General features: G+C 47.4%; 1 protein-coding gene across 7 annotated transcripts in view; it reads left to right on the top strand.

Moving 5' to 3' along the window:
- Positions 1–17,591, top strand: part of BCAS3 (BCAS3 microtubule associated cell migration factor) — a 292,590-nt gene extending 274,999 nt beyond the window's left edge. For 4 of the 7 annotated variants that reach the window (XM_056506355.1, XM_056506359.1, XM_056506354.1 and 1 more), the window contains one exon: positions 16,740–17,591. In XM_056506355.1, coding sequence (XP_056362330.1) covers positions 16,740–16,763 — 24 coding nt within the window. In that variant the 3' untranslated portion in view covers positions 16,764–17,591. Of the gene's footprint in view, positions 1–2,460; positions 2,527–16,739 lie in introns of all 7 variants that reach the window. The other 3 variants (XR_008841832.1, XM_056506356.1, XM_056506353.1) reach the window with 2 other exon arrangements.
- The last annotated feature ends 600 nt before the right edge of the window (positions 17,592–18,191 follow it).

An 18,191-nucleotide genomic window follows, 5' to 3' on the forward strand; every position in this document is an offset into this window, starting at 1 on the left:
TGATAGGCTGGTGGTGTGCAGGAAGTGTGTGCTCCTGGTGCACAGAGCACTTTGGGGAGCTGGTATTCCCAGAATCTCTGCTCTGTACCTGCCCCGCTGCATTGCAGAGCAGGGATGGCAGCACTAACCCTGGCTCTGGCTGAGGCAGAAATACCCAAAGGTCAAACCAAAATACCCAAGCATCAAACTGGAGGATGCTGCAAACATCAGGAATAACCTGGCATTTGCAGGGAAGGGGGATTAGATGGGGCTTTCCCACCCCCAGCTCCGTGCCAGGACAGTGGGTGGGAGAAGAACCAGGTCTGGAAAACGACCCCCCAAAAATCTCCTTTCCCTGTGACCTAAATGATAACTCCAGTTGTCCAGCTAGTTGGCTTGATTGGGAAACCAGCTTTTTTGCCTTGTTATCCAATTATTCAGACAACCCATGTCTATCTGGAGTGGAGTCTGCTGTACATAAGCTGTCAGCCCAGATACACATTTCATTCCAAAGAAGGCGTAAATTGGCAAAGATGCAAAAAGATGTTTTTGCTGTTTCAGTTTCTGTCAAGCTCTCACTGAAAAGAAAAAAATTATGCAAGTCTAGACACAAATGTTAGTGGTCAGTGCCCTCTTTTGCTTGCAAAGCTTTGTTTTCAAGCAGCTACAATATTTACATTTGCAGTGCAGTTCTTAAGTGTTTGCTGGAGCTTCATATTGCATTCCCCCCCAAAAAAAAATCCACCCTAGGACTGTGATTTATTAAACTCTGCTTCCAGGAGACAAATATCTCTGACAGGATTCCACTCAAACTGGACAGGAAGAAATTGCCAGCTCAGGCTAGAAATCTTTCCCTGTAAAAATACTGTAATTAGTAAATCCTCTGATTCACCTATTCCTTCAGCAAATACATTTTTTAAGCTTTCCAGTGTATTTTGATCACTTCTAGGCTTAATATTTGAAATCAGCCTATAGGGGAGCAGCAGGATGTTTTTTGAAATGCATCTTTTTTCCTGCAAAGCTCCAAGTCTGTCAGCTCTCACCAGTGGCACAGTGAGGTGCACCTTTGGCCCTCAGAGGAAACCATCTGGATTGTTTCCAAATTTCATGAACAAACTCATAATGTGCTGAAGGAAGCTCATATGTTGAAGCAAACTCTTTAACCTGATTAATGGGATGTAAGTAAGTGGAGCTAATTAGATGTGCTGTTAGGGAATGGCCTGGAGGATCCCAGGATGGAGCTCCAGCCACTTTGGGTCCTGGTCCCCAGCCAAAGCCAAGCCTAACCTGGGTCTGGACACCTTTCAGCTTTGCAGAGGAATGGTTTTGGAACCTTCCTGTGGAATTTGGGGGTCAGAGAATGGAAGTCACACATTTCCTGGCTGAGGTGGAAGCAAAGGGAAGAGAACAAGCTGGTGGCTCCCATGCAAGGATCATCCTTCCTGGGGTTTTTTTCAGAGGAGAAAATTTCCATGCTCACAAGGTTTGTTCAAAGATCAGCAGCCACCTGGACACAGATGTACCTGTACATTTAGTTTCAGGAATAGGATTAACCCTTTAGAGTTAGAGCTTTCAGTGATACCTTCCCCTCCCTCTCTCCTTCCCTCCCTCCCTTCTTTCCTTTCTTCCTTCCTTCCTCTTTAATTTTCCTAAGACAATTTTCCCCTTCTCTCTCCTCAGCTGTTTTTTTATCCTAACTCAGACATGGGCTTTAGATACACAGAGCAAATTATTTTTCCCCTGAAGAGCATTTCTGCCAGGAGATTTCTGCATAGGTTCAGTGCAAAACCAGCTTGGGCAGCAAAGCCACTGGTGGATCAAATAACATTGATGCTAAAAGCAGCCTTTGAACTTCCAGAATATTCATCCCAGGGTCAGAGATTAAATTTCCCCCTCCTATAAGTCTGGGAGCTCAGTGCAGTTCTTCCTACAAAAGGTTTATTAGGATGGGTTGAAAAGAAAGGAGAATTCAGGCTCTTTAGGAGCCACTATTTCAGAAGGGTTGGATAAGAGGAGCATTGCCTTGCACACATTTTGGGATATCAAGCACTCCAGTGTGGGTTTTTTGCTCTCTCCTGTCCAGGGTGTCCCTGATCAGCCCCATCCCACGGCCCTGGGCAGGCCCAGAAAGGGCATTTTTAATTCCCCAGTAATTTCCCATGTCTCCAAATCCAGTCTTGCCACCAGCCCTGGGAGGTTTTACTGGAATTTCTTCCAGTTCATACATTATTTGAGGGGGAGGGGGTGTGAATGCTGATACCATGAATATTTCTGATGTGAATTCAGGTTCACTGCTGTTTATAGAAAAATTCTAAAGGGAGCACTGATGCCACAAGGCAACTCTGACTTTCTGCCACTTGATAACAAACTTGATCAACTGCATTTGCTTATTATCAGCTGTGGTGTGGGGCGATTCCTTTTCTTTTTCTTCTTATTAAATCAAGGCAATTTTTTTTAAGAAATATTTTATTTTTGATACAGACACAGCCGGTGAAGTAGCAGTAAAAAACATCACCACAAAGAGGCACATGGCTTTGAAATGTTTTGGTATGTAACATAACTGTATTGTTATCAGGTCTGAACTTTTGCACAAAGAGTATTTTCCCTTGTTCTAAAAGCAAACCCTCTCTCAGCTTTCCAAGGGCCACATACCTAACATGGCCATAGGGGGACAAACCAAAAAATATCAAAGTGTCTCAAGTCATTTCACAAATAACATTGTTCTGCTGCTCTCCTTAAATGAACAAGAGTTTCTTTGATTTTTTTTTTTTTAAGTCAAATTTAGGATTCTGCTGTTCAGAGCAGAGAGGTCACAAGGCCCTAATGTATTTAGCATTGACTGCCCTCTCTTGTAGTGCGTCTATTAGTCAGTAATTTGATTTGTACCTATTCATTTGCAGTCCCTGCAGGAGCTCTGAGCTGGCCCCAAGTATAATTGGTGCTGTCTCTATTTTTACATCATTAGATTAGCCCCGACTCCTGGCCACTTGTTGTCTGCGCTTGTCTGTCCATTTATACAACCTAATGTAACACAAAATTCATTACTGATCACATTACTTTCAACTCTGAAGCCAGCTTTGTGATAAACATTTTGTTAACCCTTCCCTGCCAGCACACAGACCTGGGGGATGAATGCACTTTCCCCTCCGCAGGAAAAATCAATATCATAATAAAACAAAGTGCAGTCACATTCCTGGATTTGTCATTCCTCCCAGAGAAAGAAATGGGGAGGAACATATAGGAGATGACTAAATGGTGTCTGCATCCAGGCATCTCACTCTGCTCGAGATGGAATGAGCTCAGCAGTGTCCTTTCTACTGGAATATAAAGAAGTGACACAAGATAGGGCCAGCACTCAATTTAAAACTTAATTTCTTACTCATTGTTCTGCAAGTGTTTTAGCTCTTCTGGTCAGGCTGTAATCAGGTTATGACATTATTGGAACTGGACATTTTTCTTCCAGTGCTTTGTCTCAAAAGCAGTGAACACAGTTCCCTTTTTCCTTGGAGATTTGCTGCTGTTTTGGGTTTTTTTTTTGTTTTTTTTTTTTTAATTTGCTTGGGGTTGTGGTTTTTCCTCCTAATGATTAAGCAAATTAACTACAGCACTCCAGAATTTCACAGGAAAATTCAAAGCTCTGTCCTGTCTAGCTTGGCTTTGCTCACATTTGATTGTCTGCTGAGTCCCTCCTAAAGCATGAAGCTGTTTGCATCCCTCAGGCTCCTGCTGATGATTCCAGGGGGAACAAGAGGAGAGCCATGGTAGGTATTGCAGCCAGGGCTGAGCATCCTCCCAGCATCCTGCCCAGGAGGTGGTTCCTGCCACCCAAATGTATTTTGGTGCATGCAAAAGCTGTTGGGTTTTTAACAAGTTTTCTAAATTCATTCTCTGTTTGCACAGCTTGGCTTGGAAATCTGTTATTTTGGGTTTTCTAAATATTTAGAAGTATTTCTCAGTGTTTATTAAATCTTCCCTTTAAAAATCTGAGGCCTGAAGCCTGCCCCACACTGAGCAGTCCCACTCTGGGAAGGGAGCAGGAGACAACAGGATTTTTCCATCTGTAATTCCTATAATTACCTTGTCATTCCTTTTAGGAGTTTCTCTATGGTGTTTTTGTGTAGGATATGACTTATGGCAAGCATATCCCTCTCAGTAAGTATAAGAGCCCTCATGTCCCAGCATTTGAACCAGGACTGGTATTTTTACAGCTGTTTTGTGAGCCAAAACCTCTTGCAGCTGCTGAGGTGGTGGCAGAATAAAGACAAGACAGTTCCTGTCCCTCCTCCCAAGCCCAGCAGCCCCAGAGAGCCATTGAGTATTTGCTGATTTTTGGGATGTGCAGCACAGGCCATCACCAGGCTCTCATAAACTATGCATTGTCCTCTCCAGGGGAGCTGGGAGAGGAGGCTGTGGAATGGAAACCCATTTGTGCAATAAATTGTTAAGCAGTCGAACTGTTAAATGAACACTTATTAGAGGGGTAGGATGAAGTATGAGTCACCAAACAGCAAAATCCACATTAACACAGCAAACCCTCTGCACTAAATGGAAAGTCAAGAGCCAAGGCAATGCAAAGGTTGCAGTGTGAGCCAGCAGCTGGCCCTGCAGCTCCCAGCCCTCTCAGCCCCTCTTCCAGCACAGGACCAGGACATTCTCTGGCAGAATATCACACAGACAGTCACCTGATTTTCCCAATAATCCTGCCTTGCTCTCCATGGTAGAGTCTGAGAGCATCAGGACTCGCAGGACAGTTGGTGTTGGATGTTTGGTGTTCACAGTGTGCCTCAGGGGACATGGGCAGGCAGAAAGAGAGGCCCAGGGAAAATGAGAAACAAACCCAAAGGGATTTTGGCTGGGGGAGGATCTCAGTGATGAGTGGAGACTCCCTGGAGCATCCCCATGGGATCAGCTCTGGTGGCTGCCCCTGGAGGAAGGAGGGTTGTGGCCAGGTCCCTGGCAATGCTGGGAACACTTAGTCCTCCTTGAAGTATATATCCTAATTTGTGGTATGAAAAGATTAGCTTTCCTCCCATTCCTAGCCTGCTGTCTCCCCACCATGGATAATATATAAAACAGTAGACTTTTATTCATTAACATTTATGGGAAAATGTTAATATTAAACTGTAAGTGAAAAGCCCCATCTTATTGAATTCTTCTGCTGTGTTATTGGGAGCCTAATTTCATTTTGCATTTAAATAAAAACCAGATGACGTTCAGGACGGTCAGGCAAGCATTCTGTAAGTGAGAATTTATCTTGCAATCTGGGTAAACAATGTCTCATCATTTAACAGTTATTATAAATAATGGGGTTTTAAGCACTTTGCTGGGAGTTCAGATTGGCTCCACACGGGTTGCACTAAGGGAGGGAGAATTTCAGTGACATCTTCCAGGCATCCGGTGAGGAGGAATCACATCCTGAGCTCTCTTCTCAAGCTGCAGTTTTCATCCTCCTCTGCTTATTATTGCTCAATATTGTGTGCACCATCCACTGACCAAAAAAACAAAGAGGAAGGAAAGTGACAAATAGGTTGGAAGCGTTTTTGAAAATGGAGAAATCCTGTTTGAAGCTTCCCCATAAATGGGGAATGTGTTCAGCCCCCTGCAGATGTTCATGCAGGTAGCTGAGCCTCCAAAAGGGAGATTCCTTCAGTAAAAATGGGGCTGTGTAAAAGTTGTGCATTCACAGGGAGTGGAAAAGATGTTGAGGCAAAAATTAAAGACAAAAAGATCATAAAGCAGCTGCTTTTTTGTGTGTTGGTGCTGGTGCCCTCTGAAATGACATCACTGGTGGTTTTGTGCCTGGGAACACGTGAGGTAGCTTATGAAAAGAGTCAAAACTGCTAAAACAGTAAATAGCTTTTCCCCCACTCCTGTTGCTTCTATTCTGCTTTTCAGTGTTGTCCTTTCATTGAGGGGGCAGCACTTTGGTGCTCTCTGCTTTGCTTTGTGTTCCTCAGAGCCCTCCAAGGCATTTCCCACCACAGGCAGGAGCAGCTTCCCTTCATCTGCTCTGCATCCTGGGGAGGGGGGGAATTCCTTTTCCATGCAGATAGGGGGTGAATTTTAGGAGCAAATCTCTGCTGTTGTGGAAAGATCCTGAATTTGGGAGCTCCTGATGCTGCTGGCTGGTGGTGTGTCACCTCCCTGAGTCCACCTCAGGACACAAACTGCTGCTGCCTTTTTCTTTATGACCCATTTTATACCATTTTCCAAAAAGCCCCAAACAGCTGAAACACCACTTCTTTATTTATTTATTTATTTATTTTGGATATTTATTTGTTGTTCCCTTGCTCAGTGACTCTCTCAGTAACTGCCCAACACATGAACTCTGTGTTTACACCAAAATTTGATGGTGTTGTGAAAGACAAAGGGTCAGTATCACTTCTCTGACTCTTTCCAAAGATGTTTTTCTGGGAATGCTGCAGGCAGGACCTGCCCTGCTGCCTCTGCTCCAGCTCAGTGGCATAACAGGGGATCCAGGAGCCAGAGGGGCTGGGGATGGAGAGCCCTGCTTGGGGTGAGTGGCATGGAAATGGTGTTTTCCTCAAAAGATTCCAACCCCTGTGCTGTGGAGGTGCTTGCACACATTGCTGTGCTGGAATTCTTCTCAGGCACAGCACAGCATTCCCATGGATGGCATCTCCCCTCCAATCCCACGTGCCACAGCTATTCCTGCTGGGTGCTCCCACCTCCTTGGGTGGAAATGACATCTGGAAGCATAAATCAAGAGACAAATGAACCTTGCAGCCTTCTTCCCTCATCTGCAGCCATGGAGGCAGCAGTGGGAGGTGAATTGTGCAGGGACAGATCCCTAATGTAAAATTTGGGGGGATTTTTGTCCTCCACTCAGGGCTGCTTTTATCCACACCCACTGGAAAAAAATATTTTGATTATATCATGCCAAGACTGTGTTGTCTCTATGGTTTATCTTCTGGAAACGTGGCTGGTCACCCAGCAAAATGTGAGCAAAAAGTCTGCAGAAGAGCACAACAAGAGGAGCAGGTAGTCACTGCCAGGTGCCTAAACACAGGGCAGAATCTTGATTTAAATTGCCTTTTCTGGGGGATGTGACCAGAGGAATGCCTTGGTTTGCCATTAGGTCTTTCAGATTTCACACAGAGTTACCTTCCTCCAGCTCCTCCACCAGCTGCAGCTCATCCAGTAAGAGTGCAGCTACAAAGACAGAGTGTAATAGAATCAATGCTTGGAAAAATTTTTAAAATATGACTTTCAAAAAGCAAAAACGTTGAATTTACTATTTCCAGCTGCCTTCTGGTTTCAGGAACACAAATGTGAATTGCTGTGTTCAACAGCTCCATTAACAAAGGGACAAATTAAGCTTTGAATGTCATTTTTATCAAGGCTCTTTCATATTTATGTCTAACATCAGAATTTGGAGCCATATCAATAAGAGAGTGTATTAAGAGCCTCAAGCAGCCCTGCAGAGAGTGAACCCATGAGACTGGGCTGTTGTTTTGCCAGGTTGGGTTAATACTCAGTCAAGGTAGAGCTGTGATTTTTAAGGGAAGGACTTCAAGCTCTGAGTGCTTTGTAAAATTTGTGTTTACAAAGCTGGTCTGCTTGAAGCAGCCATGTCAACATAATATTTCAAAAAATTTGAGTGAATAGACTAAATAAATGGCATTTGAAACTAGGATGATTTGGATGGGTTTGGAGCTCCTGACACTGAACTGCTGCCAGGGAAGTGGGAGGAGGAGACTGGTCCTGATCCCCACCTGAGCTCTCCCAGCTCGAGAGCCCTGAATTGTTTAGATGAGCAGACAGGGCTGAGGCTGTGGTGACATCATTTCGTGAGCTTCAACAAAACTCTCCTGATTTGGACCAGCTGAGCATCTGCTCCCCCCCAAACTTTTTAACTTTTCCTTTGAATCCAACCCAAATTCCAGTCTGGTCTAGCTTCCTCCTCAGCATCAATCTGCACCAGGGGAACAGCCCAGAGCCTCTCACTGGCCCAAAAGGCCACTTTGTGTCAGAAGTACTAGAAGTTGTGCCAGAATGACTTTGCTTTGTAATCTTATACTTTTAAAATGAGCTTGGCAGTGTGTGTGTGTCAGGAGCACAGGGAGCACATGTGTGAGATGCACATGGAGCACTGCAGTCCAGCCCAGGGCTCTCTTCCTACCTGAGGCTTTGAGGAGGCCAAATGCTGAGGTGGCATCACAGAGAGGATAGAATTGGGTCTTGGATGGGAAAGGAGCTGAAATGTGGAGGGTCAGGTGTGAAATCCTCATGCAGAGTGTCAGCAGCCACTGCCCAGACCCTGAGGTCATCACCAGGTTCGTGGGTTTGACTTTCAGGCAGCTTTTCCTTACCCAGCTGTTTTGCTGGAACTGTTTAGCTGAGCCCAAGGAGGAGGAGGAGGAGGAGGAGGAGGAGGAGGGACCCCCAGCACTCCCTGAGGGCTCCTGGCCATCCCTGTCCTTGCTGCAGCCACCTCTGGGACACAACCTGTGGCTCCAGCTCTGGAGGGAAAGGGGATGCTCAGATCCACACCTGCCCTGGACAGAAGATGTTCCAGGAATAGGAGCATTGCCTCCAGCATTTCTGAGCAATATCCCCAGAGTTCAGTGGGTGCAGGACGTGGTAGGTGTCATAAACATGCATTTTACTTTGAATTTGTAATTTCCTTCGTGGAGTAGAGGCTGACAGAGGGGTCAGTATTGAGCAATCCAAGGCACTCCCATAACCCTGGGAATGAGAGACCAAACCCAGGAATTTTAATGCAGTGTTTTCTCTGCAAATGCTTTTGGTCTGATATACACAGATGTGCTGCTTGCGTAACCAAAGATGCAAGATAGCTCTGCCTAAATGCATTAAAAACTTGTCTACACACACTGGCTGGAACAGGAAATCATGTATTCCACATAGGATATCTTACAGGAATGTGGAGTAGCAGCATAGTGGAACTTTCAGGATGGGGTAAGAGAGAATTCCATTAAACCCAAGCAACCATTGCTGCATATTCATTCAAAAACCTCATCTGTAAATCTTGCACAAGGCTTGCAGGATGTGATGGGCTGCAGAAATGATTTTCTATTTGACTGTCATAGCTTTTGAGATTTCATATGCTGGCTAGAATCGGCAACTCATCCTTCTGAAGAGTCATTTATGTAGGAAAACATCCTAAACCTCTTTACAAAAATATACAGCTCTAGGAAACTTGAGATTATTTTTTAAAAGCACTGGAAGTCATTGTGAAAGTGCCTATCTGGAAGAAAATTCTCCCTCTAAATGCCAGTCCTTTATCTGGTGCACTTTTAACCTTCCATAAAATGCTCAGAGTCAAGTCTGGCCAGATGCCAGAGTCTTGGGTCTCCTGCTCCGTGGGCTCCAGTCACATGGAGCTTTCTGGGTGCACTTTTTAAAGGAGTAAACAACCTGTTCAGAAGTTCATGCAGGAAGATGTTTTGCCTTTGTCTCTCTTTGTGCCTGAAGCAGACCCAGACATTTCTGTAAGCTCAGGTATCCTCCCTGTTCTGCAAGTGTTAAGTTGTTTGGCATCCCTGCAGTGACATCAGGCACTAGAAATGAGATTTGGGCTCTCAGAGGGACTCTGATGTTCAGCATGCTCTGTCTTCATTCCCCTGGTTCTCTCCTTCCTCCTGTACCTCCCCATCTCCTTGCTGGATCCTGTTCCAGGGTGCCAGGTTTCATCTCCGAGTGCATGGCATGAGCCAGCTCTGTGTGGATTCAGCACTGGAGTTATTGTAAGGTAGTTTGACAGTAACTAATATTTTACATCGGCCACTGAATCCTGATTTCACAGAAGTTGCTCAGCCAATGTTTCCCAGTCTTCTTTACTTGCAAATTTAATGGAGCTGCTTTTGTGACATCTCAGCATCTTTCAGGTTGTGACAGGATGAGACAGTTTTAACACAGGAATTGATTTTTGATGTTCAGATGCCATTGTTTAATTTTTTTTTTTTATTTCCTCATTTGAAAAGAGTTTAAAATCTCTTTTGTGGAACTGCTGAGTTTATTAAAAAGGGAAAAAGAAACATTTCTGAGGAGCGGGTCTGTCCCAGCCACCAAGGGCCTGGCAGGAGGTTGGTGCTGAGTGGACAGGCACAAGGCTTGGGGCAGAGAGCAGCTTTAATTGACTTTTAAACATTATCATAATAAACTGAAATTGTAATCATAGCAATATATAATACTGGGAACTGACTTTTTGCCTGTGTTCCCTCTGGAAAGGAGCAATACACATTGCCCAGAAATTTCAGCCATTGCAAATCAAAACCAACTTGGAAAATTAAGATTTTTAATGAGGACTCAGTGCTTTCATTTCACTGCAGTTTGATGTTAAGGATTTCTGCTCATCCAAATCCCCAAAAGCACAGGTTCCCCGGGGTGCAGTGCCCCCCTGTGCCCTCCCTGCCAGCAGATCCCAGAGCTGCCAGCAGGGCTGGAGCCCCTCGCTCCGAGCAGCTCCAAGGGTGCTGGGGATGGATTATAATTAGAGCTCCCTCATTAGCATAACTGCATTTCATAAATTTAAAAAAAAAAAAAAAAAAAAGTGGGGGAAAATAAGAAAAACCTCCAAGTGCAGTAGCAGCAATGTGATTTCCAAGCACCCCAATATTTCCTCATCCCTTTGCGGTTTCCAAACTCACGTCGGCTTTTGAGCTCTGCTCCACCTTGTGTGTCCCAGGCACTCGCTGCTGGGCACCAGAGGTGATGCTCACAGTGAATGTTTCCTGCAGAAAAAAAGTGCCAGAAGCACCCAGCAGAGTTTGGGATGCTGTCTCAATCCTGGAAGATGTTTCCATGTACAAGAGCTCCTCAGGGGGAGCACATCCCGCTGCCTTCAGCAGCAATCAGTGAAATTAAAATGTTTAACTCACCCATTCACTGGGGAGCGTTGTGTAAATTACAAACAGTTTAAGAGATCCTCAAGACTTCCATTGTGTTAATACAAATTGCCTTTTAGCATTCCCTTTAAATAGGGCCCTTTTGAGTGAGAATCCAGATGGCAGAAGCTCCATAATTATTATTCATTACAGTTAATAAATAACACTCGGGAAGCCCCAGTCAGTTCTGCAAGTCCCCCGTGATGGGCATTGTGTAAATATAAGGGTGAAAAAATAGTCCTTGCCACAGAATCTGTCAGGATTTCAGTCAAAGACAAGGAGCTGTGAAGGGCCCTTATGATCATGGACCAGGCTGGCATTCCCAGAGCTCTCTGCAGGGAATCTCCTCCGAAAGGAAAGGGAATTGTCTTTGGTTTTAAAAAGAGGCTTGAATTTTTGCCTTTTAGCTGTTTATTTAGAAGCCCCCATGGATGGGGAGAGGTGGGTTTAGGGAGCAGCACCCCTGGAAAATTCCTGTCCCACATCCTCATTTCGGGAAGGGGCCGAGCGCATTCCCACATTTGTGGCACCCTTGGAGCACGGCAGAGCCTGAAAAGTTCCCCAAAATAATTGCTGTGAATGACAGAAATGAAATCGAGGAGATTCGAGCTCTGCTGGCCATTACCCCACTTCCTGCATTCCTACTTGTTAATTGTCTAATTCCTAACGAGTCTTCGGGCCTCTGATGGACTTTCTGATGCGTGCTCACTCCGACGCTTCCTTCCCTCCCCTCCCTGGCCTCATCCCTCACCAGAGACCTTGTTCCTTTAAAAATGCCATCCTTAAAAATCAGAAATACTCAGCCCAGCAAAAGGAAAAGGGAACTTGACATTAGTTGAGCTTGAAAGGCTTGGTGCTGTGAAAAGTGACTGACGTGTGAAAAGAGGCTACAATTAGTTCTTTCCCCGAGCACTCTCCCATTCAGTCCAGGGTCACTCCTTCAGCGAGCTGCGGCTTTGAGGGTAATGTGTTGTGACAGTTTGAGATGATGAAGAATAATTCTTGTATTCAGAGTTGCTGCCGCTTCCCCGCTGCCCTGACACATCAGGCTGCTGTCATTGTATCAGTTATCCCGGGCAGCCCCTCCGTAGGTAAGAGGAAAGGGTCAGCTCTTCCAGCAAATGATTTGGGATATTTTGAAACTGTGCTTAAAGAGGGGAAGGCAAACAGAGAGAAAGGAAAAACCATTAGAAGGAATAATAATGCACTGGAGAGGAGATTTTTGAGTGGACATAAAGGAGATACCAGGGCTTCGAGTGGACCACTACAGGAGAGCTCAGCTAAGAAAGGCAGCATAATTTATGAGTGTTCCGGGCAAAAGAGGGCTATATAGATTTTCTTCAGGCATTGAATTAATGTGCCCTATAAAATGGTTTCACATTTAGGCTTGGCAGGGCTTTGTACCTTGCTGGATTTGATGGGGTCCTTTGACAGTTCCTGGAGCTTTCTGGAATGGAGGGTGCAGCTGGACCTCGAGCTCTCCCAGAGCTGCAGACCCCAGGCTGTCCCCAGAGCAGCTCCTGCTCCTCTTCCTCCTCCTCTTCCTCCTGCTCCCTCCCCCTTGGCAGCCAGCTCAGGGAGAGCAGCGAGGAGCAGGGGGCAGGACAGGCTGTTTGCAGCATGGCAGTGGGATATGGGCACAAAGAGATGTTTCCTGCAAGGTTTCCCTTCCAATTCCTCGTGGAGCCAAGCAGGGAGCAGCCAACATCTGCTCCCAGCTCCTCTGGTGCCACATTGCTGTCCCAGTGTTCAAGCCATGCCCTGACAGGGGATGGCTGCCCTGGGGTGGCCCAGGGACTCAGGATGGCCACTTGCCATCCCACACCAGCAGCCACGAGGGCTTTCACTGCTGCTGCTGCCTCCACCACGGTGGAAATGTGTGTGTGCCCTGAAAATCCTGTTACTCTGGGACCCTGGGTGATGCCAGCGGTGCCCATTACTGTTACTGTCAAAAGCACAGGCAGGGCTGTTCCCAGCTCCCCTGAAGTGACTTTCTCCTCATGGCTTCAGCAGATGTTCCAGCTCCTTCGTCTTTTTTTCCTTTTTTTTTTTTTTTTTTTTAGGGCAGGCAGGACTTTGTGAGTCCTTTCCTCCGGGGACATGGGCAGGTTTTAGTATTTACGTTTCCAGTATTAGCATTTATTTGTATTTGTGTTTGTTTTTCACGGGCTTCTGAAAGCCTCAGGGAGCCATTTATGGGGCCAAAATAATGCAAGTGCTGGTCTTCTCACAGTATTTCATTTCCTTGATGGTGGAAACGCTGCGAGAAGAGCAGGTCTCATGTTATTTTGACCCCATAAATAGCTCCCAGAGGCCCCTTTCTTCCTTCTCCCACCCACTCCCCCCCAAATCAAATATTTAGGTTTCTGCAAAGCCTGACTTCTCAACCCTGGTTATCTTGCTTCAGCAGTAGCAAATTGCAGTTATTACAAAATAGCCAGAGAGTCTATAAGGCCGAATGGGTTTTATATGATGCACAATTTGTTGGCTACTGTACAAGTTCATTAAAGTGTATCATAAGAGGTTGTTTTACTGGTACATTTAAGGAAGTTAATACATCTCGACAGTGTATGCATGGGGGAATGCAGATACAATAACCCTCAGACTTGCTGGGGCCAAGTCCATTCCTGGCGTAACTCCACCAGAGAGAAGGGAATCATGGAGAGCAGCCCTGGGTGCTGCTGATCCTGATCCTGCTGCCCTGGGCTCTCCTGCCACCCACTCCCATCTTTCCATAAGGATTTGCTCCTGTTTTGTGTTTTTCAGCCTGTCCCCAGCACAGAGGGTATCAGTGGTCTGCCTGGTTGTGTGATGTGTGGTTTTGTGTTGGGAGGTGTTTCAGGTCCTTCAGCTGTGCCACAGGGGCTCTGCTGTCCCATCCCAGGGTGGCTTTAGGGACCTCCTGATGCCCAACAGCCCCACCATGCAGCTCCACTTGTTTGGTCTATCCAGATCTGTGAGAAATTGTCCTCCAGTTTTCCCTCTGTAACAGGAAGGGTGTCCCCATGTCATGGAGCCATTCCCAGTCTTGTCTGTGCTTCCCATGGGAATCTCACTGATGTTCCTCTGCTGTGTCCCAGTCTGCTCTGAGGGCTGGGAGGAAGAATAATAACATACACTGGATTTTTTAAATTTATTTTTTATTAATGAAACAGAGCAATCTGGGGGAAGGCAGGCAGTGCTGCCTGTGGTGCTGGGGGTCAGCTGTGTGGGCAGGTAGTCCCTGGTGACCATGTCAAGGCTAATTGCCCCCCTCGTGTGACCCAGCCGTGCTCGAGAGCCGGCCAGGGACGAGGGCAAGAGCCCAATTTCCTGAGCACAGCAGAGCTCTGTGTGGCAGCCCAGCACTTCTACAGGGCTTCCTCGGGTATCAGAATACACTGCTCGTCTGCCTGGCTGGCTAATTAGTTCCAGAACGAGCTGGGCTGTGTGAGAGCACTCGTATTCCTTGGGGAATGTGTGCCCGAGGATGAGCTCGGATGTGCAAGCTCCCCGGCTTTTAGTCTGACACCCCCTAACCTAAACTGGGCTGGGAAATCCCCTCCAGTCCCTCCAGAGCCTGTGGCCCTCCTGCACCCTGTGTTTTGTCCCTCCCTGTCAGGTGTTCCTGCTGGCAGCAGCAAGGGGAGCTCAGGACAGCGGCGCTCGGACGCAGCCAGGACAGGACTCGCTCCATCCCTGTGCCCACCACTCCACAGCACATCCCTGGCTTCTGCTGCCTGCTTCTTCCCTGGCTGGCATCAGTCTCTGCAGTGCCACCCCCTGGCAGGCCCCCGCAGAGGTGACAGGAGCTGCAGAAACCCTGCAGAGCCCAGAAAAGCCTGAATCCCCCCAAATCCCAGCCTGGTCCCACAGCAGCACCGAGGGACTGGCAGGAGCTCAGTCCCCAGGGCAGGAACCACACAGGAGCCACAGGGAAACACAACTCCTCTCTCTGTCCCTCTCCCTTGTCTTGCTGGAAATATTTTGCCTGGAAATCAATTCTGGCTGGAGCAGAGAGTGGAATCACCCCAGGAGGGGGTTTGGGGGAGCCCAGCAATGCTGCCCAGCACCCCCAGCTCTGACGTGGGACCTTTAAGCAAAGCCAGCTGTGTGCTGAGGGAGATAAAAGCCCCAAATCAGACAGGATAAGCACAGTATTAGTGTGGGATATGCCACTCATTTCTGATTTAAATTACTGTTTTTACTTCCTGGACTCATGGGAGAGTAAGGATGTGAGGAAAATGAAGAGGTTTAGACATGGACATTCCTTCACCAAATACTGGCAAGGAACGGTGATGAGCACGGCTGAGGTCATTACCAGCGCTGCTCCAGGGTGATCAGCTTCCTGCTGATTTGTTTTCCTTGTATCCTGGGCAGATTATCTCATGGCAGGTTACCTCCAGGATGAGGGATTAAATCCCACAGCCCTCACTGCTAGGTGTGTGCAGGGCTGCAGTGCCCAGGGGCTGAGGGGAGCAGGGCGTGCCAGAGGATGCTGGGGTGGGATGTTTTCTGTTTTAGGGGAAATCAGACTTTTTGCTGTTCCCTATACTGTGTGTATAGATCTGTCCTTATCACAGAGTCAGCCAAAGGACTGCTGTGCTGTTTGCAGGAGGTTAAATGTCCCAGTGAGGCAGGGGAAGTGCAGGAATATTTAGCAGAGATCAGAGCAGGCACTGCTTCTCCAGCTCCTGCAGCTCCTTTCCACCCCAGACAAGTCTTCCATAGAACCAGAGAAAGTTTGGGTTGGAAGGGACCTTAAAGCTCATCTCATCCCATCCCCTGCCAGGGGCAGGGACACCTCCCACTATCCCAGGCTGCTTCAAGCCCCATCCAACCTGGCCTTGAGGATTTCCAGGGATGGGGCAGCCACAGCTTCTCTGTTCCAGTGTCTCACCACCCTCACAGGGAACTGTTTTTTCCAGTATCCCATCTAAATCTCTCCTCCAATTTAAAGCCATTCCTCCTTGTCCTGTCACTCCATACCCTTATGAAAAGTCCTTCTCCAGTCTCCTGTAGCCCCTCCAGGTCCTGCTTCCCCCTTGGCAGCACAGGAATTTGCCCAAAACTCCTGTCCTCACCCACATCTGGCTGCCCAGACAAAGTCATGCTCAGGGTCATGAATCACAACTCCCCAGAATATTTCTTGTCTCCTGTCACCACTGTCACTCTGGGGGAGGATTCCTGTGCCATCCCTGGGGCTCTGCCTCATGTCCCTGCTGCATGCCACTGCTGAGTGCTGCCAGGGGGATCCTGCACGTGGCCACCCAGTCAACTGCAGGGTTCAAGTGGCTCACAGAGAGGCCACGGCTGGAAACGATGCCCTGCACACACAAAAATCCTCCTGTCTGGAGATTAGGGAGCACTGAGGGCTTCAGGAGGTCAGAGAGGGGAGATGTCTGGGTGGGTGTGACCAGGAGAGGGAGAGCCACAGCCAGGCTGCTTTCTGTTTTGCTTTGAGGCATGGCTGGAAAAAGGGGGTATTTTCTCTTAGGCTTGAAAAAGATGAGTTATTTATGTCCATTTGGGCAGGATAAAGGGCTGTGGAAAGTCCCTGGTGTTCCCAAGGTGGGGAATGGCAGTGCAGACTCTTCCAGCATGGTTGGAAGATTTTCCATCACCTGCAGCCATCCCCTTCAGTTCAGCCATGAGATCCCCACTCTGGAATCCTGTCATGTCCTGAGTCAGCAGCCTTGGCCCCAGGGAAGGGCAGCAGGTAATTCTCCATCTTTGGTCCAGCTGGAGAGGGGTAGAACCAGGAGCTGGAGTTCCTCGGGAGCGAATCCCAAATCAGGAAAGGACGAACGTTAGAGCAATGCAAGAGCAGAGGGATTTGTTGGTAAAGCATCTGTCTGAGCACACTGGGGGTTATCCCAAGCTCTAACAGGACCTGCTCTCTCTCCCTTGCAGAGCTTCAGCGAGAGGGAAGCATAGAGACGCTCAGTAACAGCTCGGGCTCCACCAGCGGCAGCATCCCCCGCAACTTCGACGGCTACAGATCCCCCCTCCCCACCAACGAGAACCAGCCCCTGAGCCTGTTCCCCACGGGATTCCCCTGAGCCAGCCACCCTCAGGGACACCTCCACACAGGGGAGCCTGTCCCCAGCAATCCTGCTGTGTGTCACCTGCCAGCTCCCGGGATGGTTCTCGTTACCCTGATGAATATTGACAGCTCTGAAACCTTCCTGGTGAAACCTTGACTCTGTGTTCCTGTGCAGAACAAAGAGGCTCCATCTTCAGTCCTGAGAGCTCTGCAGCTTCTTTTCTCGCTGTCTTCAGGAAGAGGTTGGGTGAGGAGAAATATTCCTAAGCCATCTTGGGTCAAGCACATGGTTTCACAACTGTTCTCTGCTTTTTTCGTGCTGAGAGATGAATCTCCTAAACTCAGAGGAGCTCTTGCCATGAAAGTGCCGAGCATTAATGGATGAACTGGAGAGACTGGAAACTGGAGGACTTTCTGTGGACAGGGTTGATGATGTTTTTCCTTCCTCATTGCGTCTCCTTGCTGCCCTTCTTCCCCTCTGATACTCATCGATGCCAGGAGTATTACAAATGGAAATGTTTCTTTTTGTTCTTTGGAAGAATTCTCTCTCTTGCTCCGGTTTTCTTCTAGTCATGTATTTTAGAAATGTACTTAATTGACTAATTGCAGTCACAGATTTCTCATATTTCGTTATAAAAGTTGTTCGTTGGAACTCAGATATCTGTCCAGAAATGCATGTGTCATTGAATAAATCTAAGTTAAACAAGAAACTGCTTCAATGGCAATGTTCACAGAGTGTTACTGGGCTGACTGTGGGCTTTGTGTATCTCCCTGGACCAGACTCTGTGTGTATTTACTGACTTGAGGGCTTTAATTAAAGCCATCAGTGGCTGTTATGTCTAGCATGGCTTTGCCTCCCCATTTCCTTGTCCTCGTGTGCACAGACAGGATTTTTAAAAACAAGGTATTTAAGTGGTGTGCCTTGCACTCCTCTGGAAACCAACACCCAGCTCCCTGCTTTGCTTGGGGCCCTGCTTCTTCATCCCTCTGAGTTCAGTGGGACAAGGACCAGGTGCTGGAGGCAGAGGCTCCCATTTCCATCCATTCTGTGGCAGGATTGTGGATCAGAGGCTTTGCAGAACAGCCTGAACCTCTGCACCCTTCTGAACGTGCACAGTCAGAGCTAGCACTGCATAACCCTGCTGATAAAACAGTCCTGGGCTCACACATCCTAACCACACGAATTCCTACATCTCAGCCAACTTGTGTCTAGAAGCAGAGTAAGATGGGACTGTCAGCTTATGAAATTTCCTTCCCACTACTTGTTTTTAATAGAAGCTGTTTGAGTCATGGCAGGGAGAGGAAACTATCTAAACCCA

This window comes from Oenanthe melanoleuca, chromosome 19, assembly GCF_029582105.1.
Source record: "Oenanthe melanoleuca isolate GR-GAL-2019-014 chromosome 19, OMel1.0, whole genome shotgun sequence".
Lineage (NCBI taxonomy): Eukaryota > Metazoa > Chordata > Aves > Passeriformes > Muscicapidae > Oenanthe > Oenanthe melanoleuca.